The following is a 17,910-nucleotide window of genomic DNA, read 5'->3' as shown; positions in this document are numbered from 1 at the left end:
TTATATTATTAGTGTTGTTAAAAGTTCACTTACAATGATATACAAAAAAAAAAAAAAAAGTTCACTTACAATTTGACGATTAGATCAATAAAGTTTACAATTTATATTAAATTATTAAATGATATAAGAATGTTAAGTTTTACAAGTCAATCTCTTCTCTGAAAATTATTATTTTTTAATAATAACTTCCATATTAAATTTCTTCCATCGGTTTATTGTTTATGATGTTAGAGCTGAGCTAGACCAAAAGGGGATAAAATTTTCTCAATCAATTTTTTAATAAAATAGTATATACAAAACTAAAACTCAAAATCATTGGAATAACTCATTAGTAATTGAAAAAAATGTATTTAATGTCACTTTAGATAACTTTGTCTAATATTCATTGAAACGACGTCGTTTTGGGGTTGAAAAATAAAAAATTAGAATAATAAAGACTATTATAACCCTGAAATAAATTAAAATTACAAAAACACCATGATTTACGCTCCAAAACGACGTCGTTTTGGTGAACATTAGATAAAGTTATCTAAAATAACTTTAAAAAAAATAAACCCTTAATAATTATATATCAATTTGTTCACGTGTTTGGTGATCTTAATTTTTTTTTTATTCATTGACTTGTCATGATTTAATTACAGTTTGGAAAAGAGAACAAAATATTCAAATTCGTTTAACCTAACCTAACAATTCACAACAAACGTACGTGGCTGAGTATAATTATAACCAGCAATGACATATTGAAAAAAAAAAACTTAAAAAATGATATTTTACCTTAAAAAAAAAGAATATTCGTTTTCAAGGTTTATGATGAATTTCGTTTTCGCTCATAAGTAGTGAATGACGACATTGTTATATGCTTGGAGTACAATGCATAATTGTAGATATGACCACAATATACCCAGAGACGCAAAATTTTCCATTCTATAGAAACTGACACAAAACCCGTATTGATCCTTTGCTATGGAAACTTAAATCAGTTCTGGTTAGTGATGTGTGAAAAATTGGTTCACTTGTTCTGCACTTGATTTATTTTGACCTGACTTATAAATATCTTTTTTTTTTTGAACTGAGTTTAAATACTGATCCACTTTTACTTGGGTCAGTTTTAGACCTGATTTATTTTAATAATGACCCATTGCCCAGAATTTGACCCATACTCATTATGTGAAAAAAAGAAAAAGAAAATCACAATTACGTTAAAAGAAAAGATTTAACGTAAAATAATTATGTCAAAATTTTCCGCAAAAATTTTTGACGAAAAATATTTTCATCAAAATTTGTGACTGAAATACATTTTTGTAAAAAAATTTGATGAAAAAATTTCAAAATTTGTGATCAAAATTTTCATAAAATATTTCACAAAAAAATATATTCATCAAAAATTTCGACGAAAAACATTTCCATCGAAATTTTTTGACGGAAAAAATTTCATCAAAATTCTTTACAGAATTAAAATTTCTGCGAAAGTTTTCGACTGAAATATTTTCGTTAAACTTTTTGACAAAAAAATTTTTTGTAGAAATTTTTTAGCGAAACACATTTTCATCGAAAATTTTCGACTGAATATTTTCGTCAAGTTTTTTGATAAAAAACATTTCTATCAAAATTTTCAACGAAACACATTTCTGACAAAAAATATTTCGATAAAAAATTTTGACGGAAAAAATATTCTGTCAAAATTCTTTAGATAATCTACATTTCGTCGAAAGTTTTGAATGAAACATTTCCCCTAAAACAATTTCCGTCGAAATTTTCGTCAGAACACATTCCCATCGAAATTTTGAACGAAAAATATTCTGTCAAAATTTTTTACGGAATTTTTTTTTCGTTTAAAACATTTGATGAAGGAAATCATTTTCGTCAAAACTTTTGACAGAAACTAAATTTCGTTAAAAATTTCGATAGAAAATTTATTTTTGTCAAAATTTTCATTAGAGAAAAAATTCTGTCGCTTTTTGACAAAAAATATTCAGACGAAAAAATAATTTTGTGACGAAATTTTCGTCGTTTGTAACGTAGAAATTTAATCGAAAATATGATCTTTTTAGTATTATGACATAAATAATTTTGTTAGAAATTTTAAATTAATTTAATTTGTAAAATATAATAATTATACTAATTTAAAAAAAAAGATAAAATGGTGAAAATATCTCATTAACTTTCCATTTTTTTCCCTTACCATATTTTTTACTCCCAAACAAGGGAAGGGAATACATTTCAATTTCCTTTCCTTCCTTTCCCTCCTTTCCCCTTGGATCCCCTTCATTCCCTTCCCCTCCAAACTCCCAAACAAAGCCTAAATTTTTTATTTTCTTTGTAGTTGATAACTAAAATTATATATGTACAATCATATTAGCCAAGAGTTGCCTTAAACAAATTGATCTTTCCCTAATAATAATTGTATAATTTGGGTTTGAATTTATGAATTTTCTATCAGTAGACATTATGTAATTTTATAATATATCATTGTTAAAATTAGTGATTTGTCATCTTAAGATGAGAAGAGTGTTCTTTCAACCTTTACTTTTCTTTAATTTTGCTTCACATGTGCAGGGGCTTAAAATTACATTCCTTTATTTATTCAACAAATATCAAATTTATTATAAAATTTATATATTTTAAAACAAATAAATAATTAAATTACATGAGTTTAAAAAATAAATCAATAACTATAAAAAAATCAAATTAAAAACATGTTTTGAAACTAAGTCAAAAACGGATCAGGTCGAATTTGATCCACTTCAGAAACCAAGTCAGACCCACTTCAGAAATCAGTCAGATCCGACCCGGTTTTGAACTAGTTCAAAAAAATTCAAACCAAATCAGACCTGACTTGGATCAAATTAAAACAGATTGGATCAAATACCTGACCTATAAAAATCAAGTTGGATCGAGTCGACATAAAAATCTGACCCGAACTAATCCATGTACACCGCTAGTTCTGGTTACGTAGAAAGTTCACAATATTTTGTTGGAAATAGCAGTATTTGGTAATACTAATTAATTAAACCAGACCACTTGATGGTGATGGCCAAGTAGTACAAAATTCCGGGAATAGATCTATGATCAATTGGAGCATCCTTCTAGCTACAGGACCATCGACCTACTCTTGTTTGCTGTTTGTGGCCTTCCAATGGCCATAAGACAAATATTCTCTTTTTCTTGGTAGGATTCTGACCTTTTTTTTTTTTTTTTTTTTTGTATTGTAATGTTCCTGTTTAGTAGGCATTAGTATTCAACGTTGGGTCACTGTTAAGTGTCAATAAAAAATTGCTTATTATTTTGATCCAGATAAAATATAAGTTCGTTAGAGGCTCAATAACATACAAGAAAGCCAAATCCTATTAAGGATCTAGAGTAAAGCGCGATGGTCAACATCGCGCACAAGACGCGATGTCTGCATTGCGCAGAGCAAGACGCGATGCCCCTATCGCGCATGAAATCGCCCTTTGATATAAGATCCAGAAATAAGGAAGCTAACTTAAGAACCAAGACAGGCTCACCGCGCCTTTGAACTAATAAACAGAGGACAACACCAGCTCGTCGTGATTCTATCAAGATAACCTGGTAAGGCTACTTAGGTCCTAGTCTGACCTACAGCCCAGACATGGCCAATCAGAAGCCATACCGCCTTATGAAGGCGACATCATAACTGCTATATAAGCAGAGGGTACACACCCAGTTACATCTATCTATTTCATTATCATATACATACACCTGCCTCTGATACTGACTTATGCATCAGAATGTCTTCGCAAGTACCCCTCATTCGGATTCATCGCGGTAGCAAAAGAGAAAGGCATATTGATCCTATACACCAACTCCAAGCCCAAGGCAAAGAACACCATCCTCGTCTCAACCGTGTGTGATTTGGCCCAATACACATTGACCAGCCCATACTGTATTTGGTCTGATCATTATGCATTATCTGTAATTTTTAAAGTACAGAATTCATTCCTCCATTTTCCAAAGTATACCTTTTTTTTATTTTGACTAAATATTTAAATTAGTCTTATAAAAACATAGAAGACATAACGTTAGTTCTTCAAGATTTCGAATGCAAATTTAATCTTTAAATATTTAAAATAGATGCTAATTCAATTTTTTTAATATTCTTTTAGTCATTTATTTAGTCACAAAATTTATGCTTAAGGATTAAATTAATGTTCCTTTTATATATTATCTCATTAAGTCTCGACATTCTTGGCTGGTCAATATTTCAATTAAGGAAGCACTATGTGTTGGGATAGCTATCAAACAAACCATGCATTTGTAACCAGAGTTTATTTTTTTACTTTTAAAACATGTTAAACTAATCATGTACATTTGCTCGGGGTATCAAATGCCACCAATTGTGCATAGCTTGAGAGAAAGATAGTGAGCCCCATTTGATACCAGATGCAAATGCTAAAATGCAAAAAAGTGAGCCCCAATTGATACCAAAAACAAAATGCTCATTAAGGATTGGATTTGGATCTTATACTTTTTTAAAAGAGAAAGGCACAAAATAATTTCTATGGATTAGCCCATCATTTCTTTCTTTATTTTTTAAAACATGCTTATCGCGTTTTTTAAGAAAAGGATTGTGCAAATCTGTCTTTTTTATTGGGATAAGAAGAAATTGCTAATCCTCTTTGTGCATGTTTCGAAAGCAGGTTTATTGAGGACTCTTGAATATTCATGAAATTGATTATAAAATGGGTTTGAGTTCATTAACATTTTCTTACCGTACATCCAGGAACTTGATGTGTAACTTTTTTTTTCTTCTTCTTATTTTCCTTTTCAGAAAATTCAAGGCTCAACTGCACTATATGTGTTAGAAAGATATATAAAAACCATAAATGAGGGGTTAAAATTATGATTTATCATGATATCGGTGCTTCTGTGATCACGAGTTCGATGCTCACCACTTTTATTTTATTAAAAAAAAAATTATAAAATTTCTAAACACAAATATGAGGTGAGTGAGATGGTTGCTTATTTAGTGGAATAGCTAGGAGAAGCTAAACCACAACTTTTGACCAGTACAGTTTCCTAGAGAGTTGGAGAGAAATATTACTGCTTATATGCGCTGGTGTACCTACATGGTTTGTAACGTGTGCAAGTCCAGACACAAAGAAAAATTTCATTTGAAATAGCAAAGCTTGATATATATAAATAGTTGGTGAGCCATCTTTACTATTATAGGATTTGTTATGTGAATAGTTTGAAATAGCATTTAATTTTTTTTAATAGTTTGAAATAACATTTACAAAAAATAAGATATGCATGAAATTACAAAGCTTGATATATGTGAATAATTTTATTTTCTCTTCTTGTTTATATTCTTTTATTTTTAAATGTAGTTAAAAATTTCTTTGAAAGAAATTTTTTGGCAACGCTGCCCCGGAACTTACTGCCACTAGACGTGCAAATATAAATAAGATTTTCTGATTCGCCAGTACTTATAAGAGGGATGGACGAGGGATTTGTTGCATTGTCAACATCCTTTGAACCTTTGAGTGTATTTTCACTTGCATCATGATTCATGGGGTAACCTTAGTGAACTAAACCACACTCGAGTCTCACACAATAATCCTTAACCACAGTAATCCTAAACCACTCCTTAATTAGTCCACGTGATGCGAGTGCCAACAACCTTCTATACCTGGACAATATGCCTCCCACTAGAGGTGGGGTTTCTCTGCAGGTTATAGGTGCCATAACCCCACTTCCATGTGTGCATTAATAATTAATATAGTACAAGTAGAACAACCATAATTTGCATCATCGTAGTTGTATATAACATCCTTTTCTAGCTAGTTTCCTTGCTAAATATCAAATAGTATACAAAGCTTTCTTTAAGGTCTAAGGGCATCAAATCCAAATTATGCTCATTATTTTGTGCAATAACTTTTTTTTTTTTTTTTTGAGTTAACTCAACCTTAATTACCTCTTTGAGGCGAGTTGGCTCTTCTGATATTTTCATAAGTTTTGACTCTTTGAGCCGGCTATAAGACTAATTTGAAGTGCGAGACAGACCCTTTTCTTTCCATTTACTCAGCTTCCTTGCTACCAACTGAGCTGCCACTATTTAATTGTGCAATATTTTTCTTTCAAGGGAGAGAGAGAGAAAAAAAAATGGGGTGCTTGTAATCAATGCTATTTAAATTGGGAGGTTTTTAGCCTTGTGCTAATCATACTTACGAGAATTTACCATACTAGAGCATAAGTCCAATTTGGGTAGCAGATTTTCTGGCTTTTTTTTGGCACAACCTTTGTACCCCAGCAAGTTGGTTTAGCACTCCCATCCATATCTCTTGGGAAATATTCTTGTAAGATACTCATACGGGACCAGTACTCAGAATAGGAGTCTTTCGCATGCTAAATTAATGAACGAGAGATCTCAAGGAATTCAACCTTTGTATTTTATACTAACTTTTATTGCTTGGAATTTTTCTCCATTCAAAAGCAATAAGTTTTATGTGCTATATTCCTTTCCATCAAATATTTCTAACAATGAATGAATGGAGAATATAAAGAAAAATCCTGATAACACATTTTATCTTAACCTCATAATTCTAAAAATATTTATCAACATTACCTCACAATATAGAATCTATAAGCAAGAGGTTGTCATCAAGTAATCACATGTGGGACACAAGCTTAATTCGGTGGATTTAAATCAGGAGAAAAACTATAAAGAGTGAAAGAGAAGGGATATGAATTAACACATGAGGGGATTGTGATAACTGATAACCAGCAGCTTTTATGAATGGGATTTTTTGTTAGTGGGTTTTGGACAAATGTTTAGTGTATTACAACCCCTCCCCCAAAAAAAGCCTTACTGCTCCACGTGTCATGCATACATAGAATCCCTACCTGTTCTACTGTGGCTGTCTAGTCTGTCTTTGGATTTGAAATGTAATCACTAACCATTATCTTTAATCCTGAATCTGTTATTCCAAAGCAAGGGCTATATTTTTATCATTTAATTTCTACCTCCATATGTATTCATGAAGCTACCACCACAACAACTAAACCCAACCCCATGGCCACCATTAGCACCACCATATATATGGTAAGAAACACCATTTGTTTGTTCTTTTGTACCCTCTATTTGACATGCAAAATTGTCTGCAACTGCATTTCAGAAAGTTTCCTGTTTGCCACTTTCAGTGCTCCATCACCCCCCCACTTTTCTACCATTTTGTCAAGCTTTATTTGTTGAGACAAGATAGAGGATTTTCCCTCCACGTTTTTACCACTCATTTATATCTTTTTTATTTTTGCATTAGCTGCATAAGCTCCCTGCTTATATTATCCCATTACACAAGGTGGAAAAGGCAGGGAAAAAATGTGGTCTAAAACCGGTGCATACAAGTCAAGAGCCTGATTATAAATAGGGCCAATTCCATAGGATTCAACCCCATGAAAACTTAACTACCTCTACTGTAGCCTTGAGAATTCAAACTCATAACATGTCACTTTCTTGTGCCAAAAACATCTTCCAGAGGTTCGGGGTAGATGAATTCCACATGGGAAGTTTTGTCCATAGCAGCTTTTTATCCAATGATCCTCTGCCATCTCTTGGAGCCCGAATGAACCAGGAAACTAAACTACAAAGATACATAATCTCCCCTTTCAATCCTCGATATAGGTGATGACCCTTAACACAGTCACAGTAAGATAACTCTTGTGTGAATATTGTGCCTGCATCTTCTCATATATTTCATTACAGGGCCTGGGAGATGTTACTGGTTGTTCTAGTCATATACTCAGCTTGGATTTGCCCTTTTGAATTTGCCTTTATGCCTTACAAGAAAGACGCACTATTCATTATAGACAACATTGTTGATGGCTTCTTTGCCATTGACATCGTGCTGACATTCTTTGTGGCATACCTAGATAGCCATTCTTATCTCCTTGTTGATGATCCTAAGAGAATTGCAATCAGGTAAATATATACATACATATAAACTCTTCTTCCTTCAAATCTAACATGAATCTTCAAAAACTCTGCTTACTACATATTGCTACACCAAACTTGCAGGTACATATCTACCTGGTTTGCTTTTGATGTATGCTCAACAGCACCATTTCAGCCCATTAGTCTCCTTCTCACTAATCATAGCAGTGAGCTTGGCTTCAAAGTTCTTAACATGTTTAGATTATGGCGTTTGAGACGAGTCAGTTCTCTCTTTGCAAGGTTCTCCATCATATCATATTCAACTTTATGGTTCTGTTCTAGTTGTCATCAACTATACTATTTACAAGAATATGACAGTGCTTACTAGCTCCTTTGCTTTTGCTTCAGACTTGAAAAGGACATCCGCTTCAATTATTTCTGGACAAGGTGCACAAAACTCATTGCTGTAAGCCACTAAATCCCCTATGTTTGCTTTCTTCCTTTGCAATTTCAAGTTACTTCCTAGAATTGAATTGCATCCTTCACCAAATTTCAGGTAACCTTGTTTGCAGTGCACTGTGCGGGATGCTTTAACTATCTAATTGCAGATAGGTACCCCGATTCCAAAAGAACATGGATTGGTGCAACGAACCCAAATTTTAAAGAAGACAGTTTATGGGACAGATATGTAACTGCAATATACTGGTCCATTGTCACGCTTACTACCACTGGCTATGGGGATTTACATGCTGAGAACACAAGAGAGATGCTATTTGATATCTCTTACATGCTGTTCAACTTGGGTTTAACTTCATACATCATTGGAAACATGACTAACCTTGTAGTCCACTGGACCAGCCGCACCAGAAATTTTGTATGTACTCTCAAACTTGTGCTTTTTTTTTTGCTACTGCTCAATTTGCCAATGCCACTCACCTTCTATGAGAGTTTTATATTCTACATGCGTTAGACTAAACTCTGATTTTCATTTAACAATACCCTTCAAAGTCACTCACTATCCAGGACAATCATCCAAAACTTAGTTTTAACTTTTAAATATTATGTAGGACCCACATTCTGACCTAGCATTATCTTCCTCATGGTTTCATGCTACGTTGCCCTTCAGTTTCATTATTAGCAATAGCTAATCATTTCGTTTCATTAAAAAAAAGACACTTATTCAGATAAGAGGAACTTTATTTCTTCCCTCTAATGAAGAGAGGATTACTTTTGGTGCCACAGAGAGATACTGTCAAAGCAGCTTCTGAATTTGCTTCAAGAAATCATTTGCCCCACCGCATAGAGGATCAATTGTTGTCACACATATGTTTGAGGTTTAAAACAGAAGGATTGAAGCAGCAAGAAATATTAAATGATCTGCCAAAGGCAATTCGTTCAAGCATTGCATGCCATCTTTTTTTTCCTGTCGTTCAGAAGGTCTACCTCTTCCAAGGAGTTTCCCATGACTTCCTTTTCCAACTGGTAATACCCCACATGCCATGTTTGTTTTTATTATCATAACACTACTTTCACCTTCTGTGTTCTTCTTTGCCAAAGGGTAAGAGGATGAAGAACTAATGTCACAATATCTAATATAACCATGTAAGTAATAATAGGTTTTAGAAATGGAAGCTGAGTATTTCCCACCCAAGGAAGATGTGATACTGCAAAACGAGTCTTCTACAGACCTTTATGTGCTGGTTGCAGGGGCAGTGGTGAGTTAGCTAAAGCATGAATTGTTTAGTAACCATAAATGAATCTTAAAGAATGTCTACTAATAACCATGAATGGATTAATTGTTGCAGGGTTTCGTTCGCTACATTGATGGGCTTGATCAAGTATGTCATAATATTCAATCATATATTTTTTTTTCTCCTTCAAATTCCACAATGAAACAACTGAATATAACTTCCTGTCTCAACATTAACAATTCAGGTAATCGGGAAAGCAATTGCAGTAGAAACATTTGGAGAGATTGGAGTTTTGTATCATGTGCCACAGCCTTTCACAGTTCGGACCACAGAGCTTTCTCAGATTTTAAGACTCAACAGAACAGCCTTAATGAATGTTTTACAAGCAAATCCAGGAGATGCACAAATTGTAATGGATAACCTTTTAATGGTAATCAGGATATTGAAGGACCCTAAACTCAAAACATGAGGAATATATTTTACAAATTTCATTTATGGCATATATCCCCCCTCCTCAATAATAATAGGTTCCTAATCACTTGTTATCCTTATTGACAGAGATTAAAGGGGCATGAAGAGATGGGCTTTGAATATCCACGTGTAGATCCTGGATTGGGTCTTCATGAACTGCATCACGAAGGCAACACAAGAGGAAGCTCTTCTCATGAGTGTACAAGTAATTCACACGGGCATTCATTAAAGCAGGAAGAGAAGTACATAAATATCAGAGACTCAGAGACCAGTTTGCATAAGGTGACTAATGATGATCAGTTAGTTATTAAACATAACATGATCCCTGAGGATGGCAAAAGAGATCTTCATGCCGCTTCAAAGAAAAAGAATCTAGACATGGTTGAAATTCTGCTTGAAAGAGACGCAAATACCAAGAACCAAAATGCCATAGGGGGGACACAAAAAGCTCTAGTAGAACAGCTAAAAAACAAGAGCGTTTCTGACCAAATAATGAGTTCTGAAAGCGAGAAGAAATCAGATGAATATAGAATAAAGATTGCTGAGCCAGATATCCTTAACCTTGACAGGAATGGCACAACAAGAAACAGAAGAGAAGATGGTATTAGATCCATCAACTTGCCATTAGAGAAAGTATACACAAACTCCAATTCAAGAAATTCTAACTTTTCAAGTGATAGAGAAGCGGCAAGATTCATCAAGAAGAGAATAACAATCCACTTGCTATGCGGATCCAGAAGTGCCTTACAGGGAGAGCCTGGAAAACTGATAATTTTACCTGATTCATTAAAAGAGCTGCTCAAGATTGCTGGTAAGCTTTAACCTCAAAGAATAATTGATTATGATTTATGAACCTATAACTCAGAAAAAATAGTTTGATATACACACAAACACAGGTGGGGAGAGAGAGAAAGGGAAGAGTATCAGTATTTTTCTTTTTATATTTTTTGACTTGGGAAGGGAGGGGGATGCTACCAAAATCAAATGCAATATTCTGAACACAGAACAGTAGAACTTCGTACTGCTCTATATCCTTCTAACTATTAACTTGCAAAACTGCAGGTGAAAAATTTGGCGGCTTCAACCCGAAAAAAGTTATTAATACAGAGAATGCAGAGATAGATGACATAAATGTCATCAGAGATGGTGATCATCTCTTTCTTCTTTGCAGCGATAGTGAAAAATTGAGTTCATGATGATACCGATGTAGATATGAAGATAGATAGAACCTTTAGGAAGGTAATGGTAAAATTGGTAATGATATAATCAATTACAAAAAATGCTAAGCATCCGGCAAGATATTCCAAAACCATACAATTCTATTACAAAAGCTGCTCTTTGTTTATGATTGTTGAAACAAAATTTTACATTCTCATGAAGATAGGACGCTGGTTATGAGTCCAAGACAATAAGTCATATGATCAAGTGACGGACTCTGTAATGTTTTGTTGATGTATTGCATTCAAAAAGTATTGACAGTTTCTATTATCCCTGAGAACCCCCTGCTAATCAATTCCTTCACAACCAGAAGTGCCCTTGCTCAGTAAGAGATATAAGAGTAACTTCAAAGAAGCATCTCACTTTGTGCCACCACAATCTGGATTTCTAAAAACAGTCTATTGAATGCCTTTGATGAATAAATCTCATTTCTTCAAATTGATTGGTATAAGATGTGCTTCTGTGTTAAAAATATATTTATCCAATGGAATAACAGAGCTGTCCCCAAAAAGCAAGTATAAATACTTCAGTGTTTCCCCTAGAAAGAAAGTCTCCATTTTGTCTCTTCTATGAGGAGGAATGCTAGTTACATCGTCCAGAGAACAATATCCACCAGTATCAACCTTAGTGTACTTTTCAAAAGCTTCAAATATTTGCCAACCCCATTCACGGTATCTGTAAGCCAAGACATATATATCTGATTATTTCAGAAAAATCAGCAAAAGAAAAATTAAGCCTGTCTTCACTGTGTTTTGTGAATGATCACAAAAAACAAAAAATATAAATTAATCGTATAAGAGGGGGAAGATCATACTTTGGATCTTCTGTAATACGGTACAAAACAAACAACGACTCCACAGTCTCAGGTCTCAAAAGATTATGACGGTCAGCAGGTTTTATTATGATGTCATTAACATATTCTGAGCTCTTATTTCCTCCATCAAGACCTTGTTCAGAAAATCCCTGGGTATAAAGGCATACAACCAAATGCTCGATGTCAAGTCTAGCCCTACTCTCGCTATATAAAAATGAAACAAAATGGAAAAAAATACTTTCCATATGTAGCATCTAGAGTAGAAGGTATAAGTAGATAATGAGGTGCTTATCTGCCAAAAAAATCCTACTAACCTCAGTATGAAAGTAAGCAATTTCAGGAGCCAGACCAGTTGAAGTAACTGAGTACATCTCAAAGCATGTTTTAGCCAGATCTTCTGCAAGCTTCAAATTTTCCAGGTCTTCAAAGTTAAGCATATTGTTTTCCATTGCTTGTTTCTTTGTAAGGCCTTTAGTGGCACCAAGTGCAAGTGTACCAGGTAAGAAACACACCTAAATGGGCAACATCAAATTTTACATCAATGTTAGTAGGTCAATGTCAACATTAACCAGGTACCTCTCAATTATGATCAAAGTGTATAACTGAATTTTTGAGAGATAAAAATGAGACGGAAAAAAAGGCAAATGACAGACATTTATAATCAGTTAAAATGCAGGAGGGAAGATCCTTTTCTATTAAACTAAACTACTATTTGACGTTCTGTAATCATAGTGTCAAATTCACATCTGAAGTTAATCTATCAAATTCAAAAGCTTCACCGAAAGTTTGGCACAAAGACCTTTTTAAGAGCATTTAAGTCATTATAGAATCACGACTCAGAAGTAATACTGCTAATGCAAATGTAAATATCCTGGACCAATCATGGTATCGCACAATTCAGTAAATGATGGAAGTGACTATTTATTTTCCCACCTTTCTTTTGTGACATCTGCCACAGAATATATGCTCAATTTTTATTCAAATGTCATTGTTGAACCACAGAATATACGCTCAATTTTTATTCAAATGTCATTGTTGAATACAATTATGACATCCTCATGTAACAAAATGTAATATGATTATATGTTCAAGTTGTAAAAAAACCAAAATGCTTTCCCATAACATATAATTAAGTATACGAGGAAAATGCAATTCCTGATGCATGGAACAAATCATAAAGACATTTTATGCTTTTCATGGAATGAATTTCAAACCATGGACATAGCAGAGCATGGCTTAGCATTAAGCAGGCATATATTATACTATAGTACATAAGACAAAGGTGACAGTGCAGCCCGGAAGGGGCATCTGTTCGATTTCATATAATTCCTTACAGCACCATTGGGTGGGAATATCATAATTTCAGAGGCAAAAAAAAAAATTAATTTGATACTTCATGTACACCAAAAACAAATCAATAACTTCAAATAACAAACCAATCCACAGTTCAGGACTGTCAGACAAATATATATGGCACAATAATTTGCACTATTTCTACTGAATGATATTTTCATGCAACTAAAGCACCAAGTAAATTTCATGAAATGCCAAACTTCAAAATTAGGAAGTACAGTGTACCAGGTGATCCATTTTCGGGCTGAAACCACCGTTTGATCCAGAAGGCAATTCTCCAACAAAAACTAATCCATTTGGAATTGATTTCCGAACAAGAAGATGCCTAACACCGCTCATTGCTTCCTTATACATTTCATATAGATATGATGTATTACTATTGCTACTAGCTCCACTCTGAAGCCATACTTTAATTAAGTACTCATAGTAACTGTCACCACGAGATCCCAGTCTAATATTTTCTCCACTAAATTGACCGGAATGAGGGCTGTGTTTAGTTAACAGAAATATCTGAATGTTAGTAGAAATATAATGATAAAATAAAGAAGAGACAAGCCTGAAAGGGACTAAACAATTGGGGTAATGAAAGAAGCAGCTGAACACAAACAAATTGAAAGATTTATCAAAGTAAAAATTAAATGTAAAAATACACTAATTAAATTATATGGAATTCCATACCTAATGTAGATAGGAACCAGTCCTTCAATCTTTGGAAGAGTCTTTATGTGTTCCATGACTTTCATTGCCTCCAAACCATATTTCTGATCACCAGATACAGAACTGAGATAATTGAATTCAAGCTGTAACGTGGAAACTTCTGACGTGCTACTCAGCCCACCAGGAGCTGGATGTGCTGACAAGTCATGCAGAATAACATCACTAAATGGAATAGCTGTTGGACTGGCTGTAAAAGCAGATAGCAGACGGTCAGCCAAATTCTTGGCAGTTTCTAGATAAACAGCTGGTTTAGGTCCTGCATGAGTTAAGTTCATTCCTTTTTCCCCACCACTTAGATGGTATGCACTTAAAAGCCCACCCACAACCCGTATAGTGGTTTCAAATAAATTTACTTGGCCCTTCTTGCTAATTCTCTCAGAAAGGTGTTCTTCAACCCATGATCCTGCTTCAGAAACAACTTCATCAATACCCATTATCATGGCTGTATCAAGAGCATCCACTATTGTAGCACCTAATCCTCCTAATCCATCAGTTCCAAGGTGGCTGAGCGGCATAAGTTCATCATAACCCATGGCATATTTTTTGTAGCCAGACCATGCATGAATAAAAGCTTCCTTGACTTTCTGCTGCCTAGTAATCCACATTGATCTGGCATCTATATTTCCAGGTACATGGCCAATACCATTATTATTCACTTTAGCATCAGGTGGTAATCGAGGAGGAAGCCTTGGAGGCCGTCTCCATAACCTTTTTAATCTGCCAGCACCATTAGTAATGTTGCTATCTTCACTGTTTTTATTCCCAATTGCTTGATCATTAGAAACTACACGACCAGGACTTGTATGTGTCAGCATAAGATATGCTACACCAAAGACCAGTAGCAGGAGTAGAAACTTTCCTGTACTACAGCTAATACAATCACGCTTTAGGTTACTGGTTAGGAAGCTCTGAGTAATAACCTGGAAAATCAAGACATAGTAAACATTTGTTTCTTTTTTTACTTTTTAGTGAAATACAGAAAATATTTGATATCAGAAGGCTAATACTCAGAATAAATGATACTTTAAACTCATACAAGATGTCAGGAAAATATAAAGATCAAGGAGGGAGTGACAACAAATTATAGGTTTTAGTTATGCATACATCGGAGTAAGTTTAAACTAGAATTTTACACGTAACAGAACCATTTTTGTACTACAGATACAAGTATGATGTTCATTGTAAACCTGACAGTGATATTATGTCCATTAGAAAAGCTATGCAGTTCGGAAGCAATTCCCATAGATAAAAAATTGTAAGGAATATCGAGAGAAACTAATGCCAAGATCATAGAGAAGGATATGTAGCATCAAGTCCAGAAGATTAGAAGAATACATGCACATAAGCAACCCAGTTTTAACAAGTATTTCTGAATGCTCTAAATATAGCAACTTATTTAGCAGGAAAATATGCATGGTGAGGAAATCTGAACATTGCCCAAAACAAACAGATGAATCTATGGACCACATGTTGATCTTATCTTAACACCAAAAATTTCTCATAGATCAGCAAAAGCAAATTCATCTCTAGAAAGTCATAGCAGAATGTGGCTTAATCAGAACAAGGTGAGCAAGATACCATAAGATGCTTCAATATCAGTAATACCAAACTAATAAATCCTTTCACTCTCTTAGAAAAACAGGTAAAAAGAACTAGTGTTGTAACAAGGCCAACAAGTTTAACTCACTGTCCATTAATCAAACATCTGGAAGACATAATCTGCAGATCATATTGCAAACCAAACAAAAACAACCAATCTAGAAATATTCAGCATTTGCAAAATGGGTTTCTAACCAAACTCCACCGTGAATCGTAAATCACAGTTTTCTGCTTACCCAGTAAGAGGATTACACAAATCCAAACTCTATAGATGTAACGAACGATGAATTAAATAGTGGGTTGACTTGGAGCAAATCGGAGAAGCTAAGAAGGGTGTGACCGTACCTTGAAGAAAGAACGGTGACGAAACTTAGCGTTATCGTAGTGAACATCTTTGGTGGAGTAGGGTAGAGACTTGGACATGCTGGATCCAAATTCGAATTGAGATACAACAACTTAGGTGGGAATTCGATTGCGCAGGAGCAGGAGGATGCTATGCCTATGTAGCGTCATGGGATGCAATTCAACAATCAGTGTCTGAGAGAGAGACACGGAGAGAAAAAAAAAAGAAAATATTAAAACAGAATTTTAAAAAATAATAATAATTGAGGAAGGATATTGTAACAAGGTGGGATTAGTACCAATCAATCTTACCGTTATTATATTGATCAACGGTTATATTTATTTTCATCTTTGCATAGTTATGATTCCCCGATTTAAAGTGAAAGCATTAAATATGCAAAATCATAACCATACAAAGGTGAAAATAAATATAAAATATTAAATTTAGAAAATCATGACCATACAAAGATAGAAATAAATATAACCGTTGAATCAACATAATTGATCTAATGGTGAGATTGATTGATACCAATATTGGTAGTAACATAACTTAGTTGTTACAATATCTTTCTCCAAAATAATTAAGAAAGAAAATATTATCATTTTATTGTCGTCTAAACAGATAAATTCATCCATAACTAAAATTAAATAATATTTGTTATTGTGTCATATAATTATTTAATATTTAAAATAATAATAACATGCTAATTGTTGATTTTACTTTATATATATATATATATTATTTTATTTTATTTATTTTTATATATAATAAATAAATAAATAAAACAATATATATATATATATATATATATATATATATATATATATATATAGGGATTTGATTTTCTCATGTTAAATGAGAATTCAGTTGGTAACTTGGCGCTGAGTTAGTGAGGTTGGATATGTGTTCGATTCCCGCTGAATGCATTCTTGGGGAGGGGGCTGAACCTTTAGCCATCACTGTTCCCCCGCACTCCGGATTAGTCTCGTAGCCGGCTCAAAGAGTCGAAGTTCATGGGGATATCGGAGGGAGCCAACTCATCTCAAAGAGATAATTAGGGTTGGGTAACTCAAAAAAAAAAAAAAAATTCAATTCTCATGTTGTAGAGATAAAAAACATATGGGACCCAGGTGTTAGAAAAAATTATATGTAGGACTCATGTCAGTACGGAAATAGAAGGGTGTGTAGGAAAATTTGAATTCCCATATTAAATGAGAATTATAAAACCCATATATATAATATACTTAAATTTTATTTTAAATATGTTACTGACGTTGATGATAAACTCTACGTTAAGAGGCTATGGTGGCATACATGTGAGAACATGTGACTTGTTGCGACGTTGACAAAATGGCCATTTCTAACAGGAACAGTGATCAAAATGTCACTGTTCATCAACTTTTTTATCTAAATGCTATGCAAACAATGTTATTTTTCAATCTGTCACGGGGGCAAGTTCGCTACCCGGTGTAGCAAACTCGGCTTGCTGACATGTCACGTTTCTAGTGGACACTAACTTAATTTTAACCAAGTTCGCCTACATGGTAGGCGACCTTCATTTTTTTTATTATTATTTTTTAAAATTTTGATACTTGTTATCCATTAAAAATGTGATACGTCAGCAAACCGAGTTCGCTACACAGGGTAGCGAACTTGCCCCCGTGACATATTAAAAAATAACATTATTCACGTGACATTTAAGTAAAAAAGTTGGTGAACAGTAACATTTTGGTCCGTGTTCCATTTCCAATATCAGTAGTTATTCTTCTCGCACCTGCATAATTAAAGTTCACTAACTTTAAGGATTTGAGGA

At 33.8% G+C, this 17,910-nt stretch overlaps 2 protein-coding genes across 3 annotated transcripts; one reads left to right on the top strand and one right to left on the bottom strand.

The window, feature by feature from the left end:
- Window positions 1-7,463: 7,463 nt before the first annotated feature.
- On the top strand, window positions 7,464-11,303 carry LOC133316565 (potassium channel KAT2-like). Its single transcript, XM_061518326.1, has 11 exons — window positions 7,464-7,642; window positions 7,724-7,939; window positions 8,036-8,191; window positions 8,300-8,357; window positions 8,448-8,765; window positions 9,134-9,373; window positions 9,508-9,606; window positions 9,697-9,729; window positions 9,827-10,012; window positions 10,141-10,864; window positions 11,116-11,303. The coding sequence occupies exons 1-11, from the start codon at window positions 7,464-7,466 to the stop codon at window positions 11,247-11,249; spliced, it is 2,343 nt and encodes a 780-aa protein (XP_061374310.1). The 3' UTR covers window positions 11,250-11,303.
- Window positions 11,304-11,326: 23 nt separating this feature from the next.
- Window positions 11,327-16,278, bottom strand: LOC133316567 (mannosyl-oligosaccharide 1,2-alpha-mannosidase MNS3). Of its 2 annotated transcripts, none has more exons than XM_061518327.1 (6): window positions 16,100-16,278; window positions 14,117-15,075; window positions 13,664-13,925; window positions 12,400-12,597; window positions 12,086-12,234; window positions 11,327-11,946 (listed from the first exon to the last, which is right to left on the bottom strand). In XM_061518327.1, exons 1-6 carry the CDS (start codon window positions 16,175-16,177, stop codon window positions 11,697-11,699), a joined length of 1,896 nt encoding a protein of 631 aa, XP_061374311.1. In that variant the 5' UTR covers window positions 16,178-16,278; the 3' UTR covers window positions 11,327-11,696. The 2 variants fall into 2 exon arrangements, with proteins under 2 accessions (XP_061374311.1, XP_061374312.1); XM_061518328.1 differs by lacking the exon at window positions 16,100-16,278 and adding an exon at window positions 15,991-16,084 and having other exon boundaries at window positions 11,328-11,946.
- Window positions 16,279-17,910: the final 1,632 nt, after the last annotated feature.

Source organism: Gastrolobium bilobum, unplaced genomic scaffold (genome assembly GCF_033153095.1).
Source record: "Gastrolobium bilobum isolate Gb01-03AN ecotype WA unplaced genomic scaffold, APGP_CSIRO_Gbil_v1 utg8498, whole genome shotgun sequence".
NCBI classification, from domain to species: Eukaryota; Viridiplantae; Streptophyta; class Magnoliopsida; order Fabales; family Fabaceae; genus Gastrolobium; species Gastrolobium bilobum.
Note: the sequence above shows the minus strand (reverse complement) of the source record. Positions and strands in the feature narration are given on the sequence as shown.

Bases quoted from the DNA above. Each gene is read 5' to 3' on its own strand.
- LOC133316567 (XM_061518327.1), bottom strand. From the start codon at position 16,177: ATGTCCAAGTCTCTACCCTACTCCACCAAAGATGTTCACTACGATAAC. The intron at 15,076-16,099 runs GTACGGTCACAC...TTGATTTTCCAG, and splicing joins GTCACCGTTCTTTCTTCAAG to GTTATTACTCAGAGCTTCCT. The intron at 11,947-12,085 runs GTATGATCTTCC...CTTGGCTTACAG, and splicing joins CGTATTACAGAAGATCCAAA to ATACCGTGAATGGGGTTGGC.
- LOC133316565 (XM_061518326.1), top strand. From the start codon at position 7,464: ATGTCACTTTCTTGTGCCAAAAACATCTTCCAGAGGTTCGGGGTAGAT. The intron at 7,643-7,723 runs GTGATGACCCTT...ATTTCATTACAG, and splicing joins CCTTTCAATCCTCGATATAG to GGCCTGGGAGATGTTACTGG. The intron at 10,013-10,140 runs GTAATCAGGATA...CCTTATTGACAG, and splicing joins TAATGGATAACCTTTTAATG to AGATTAAAGGGGCATGAAGA.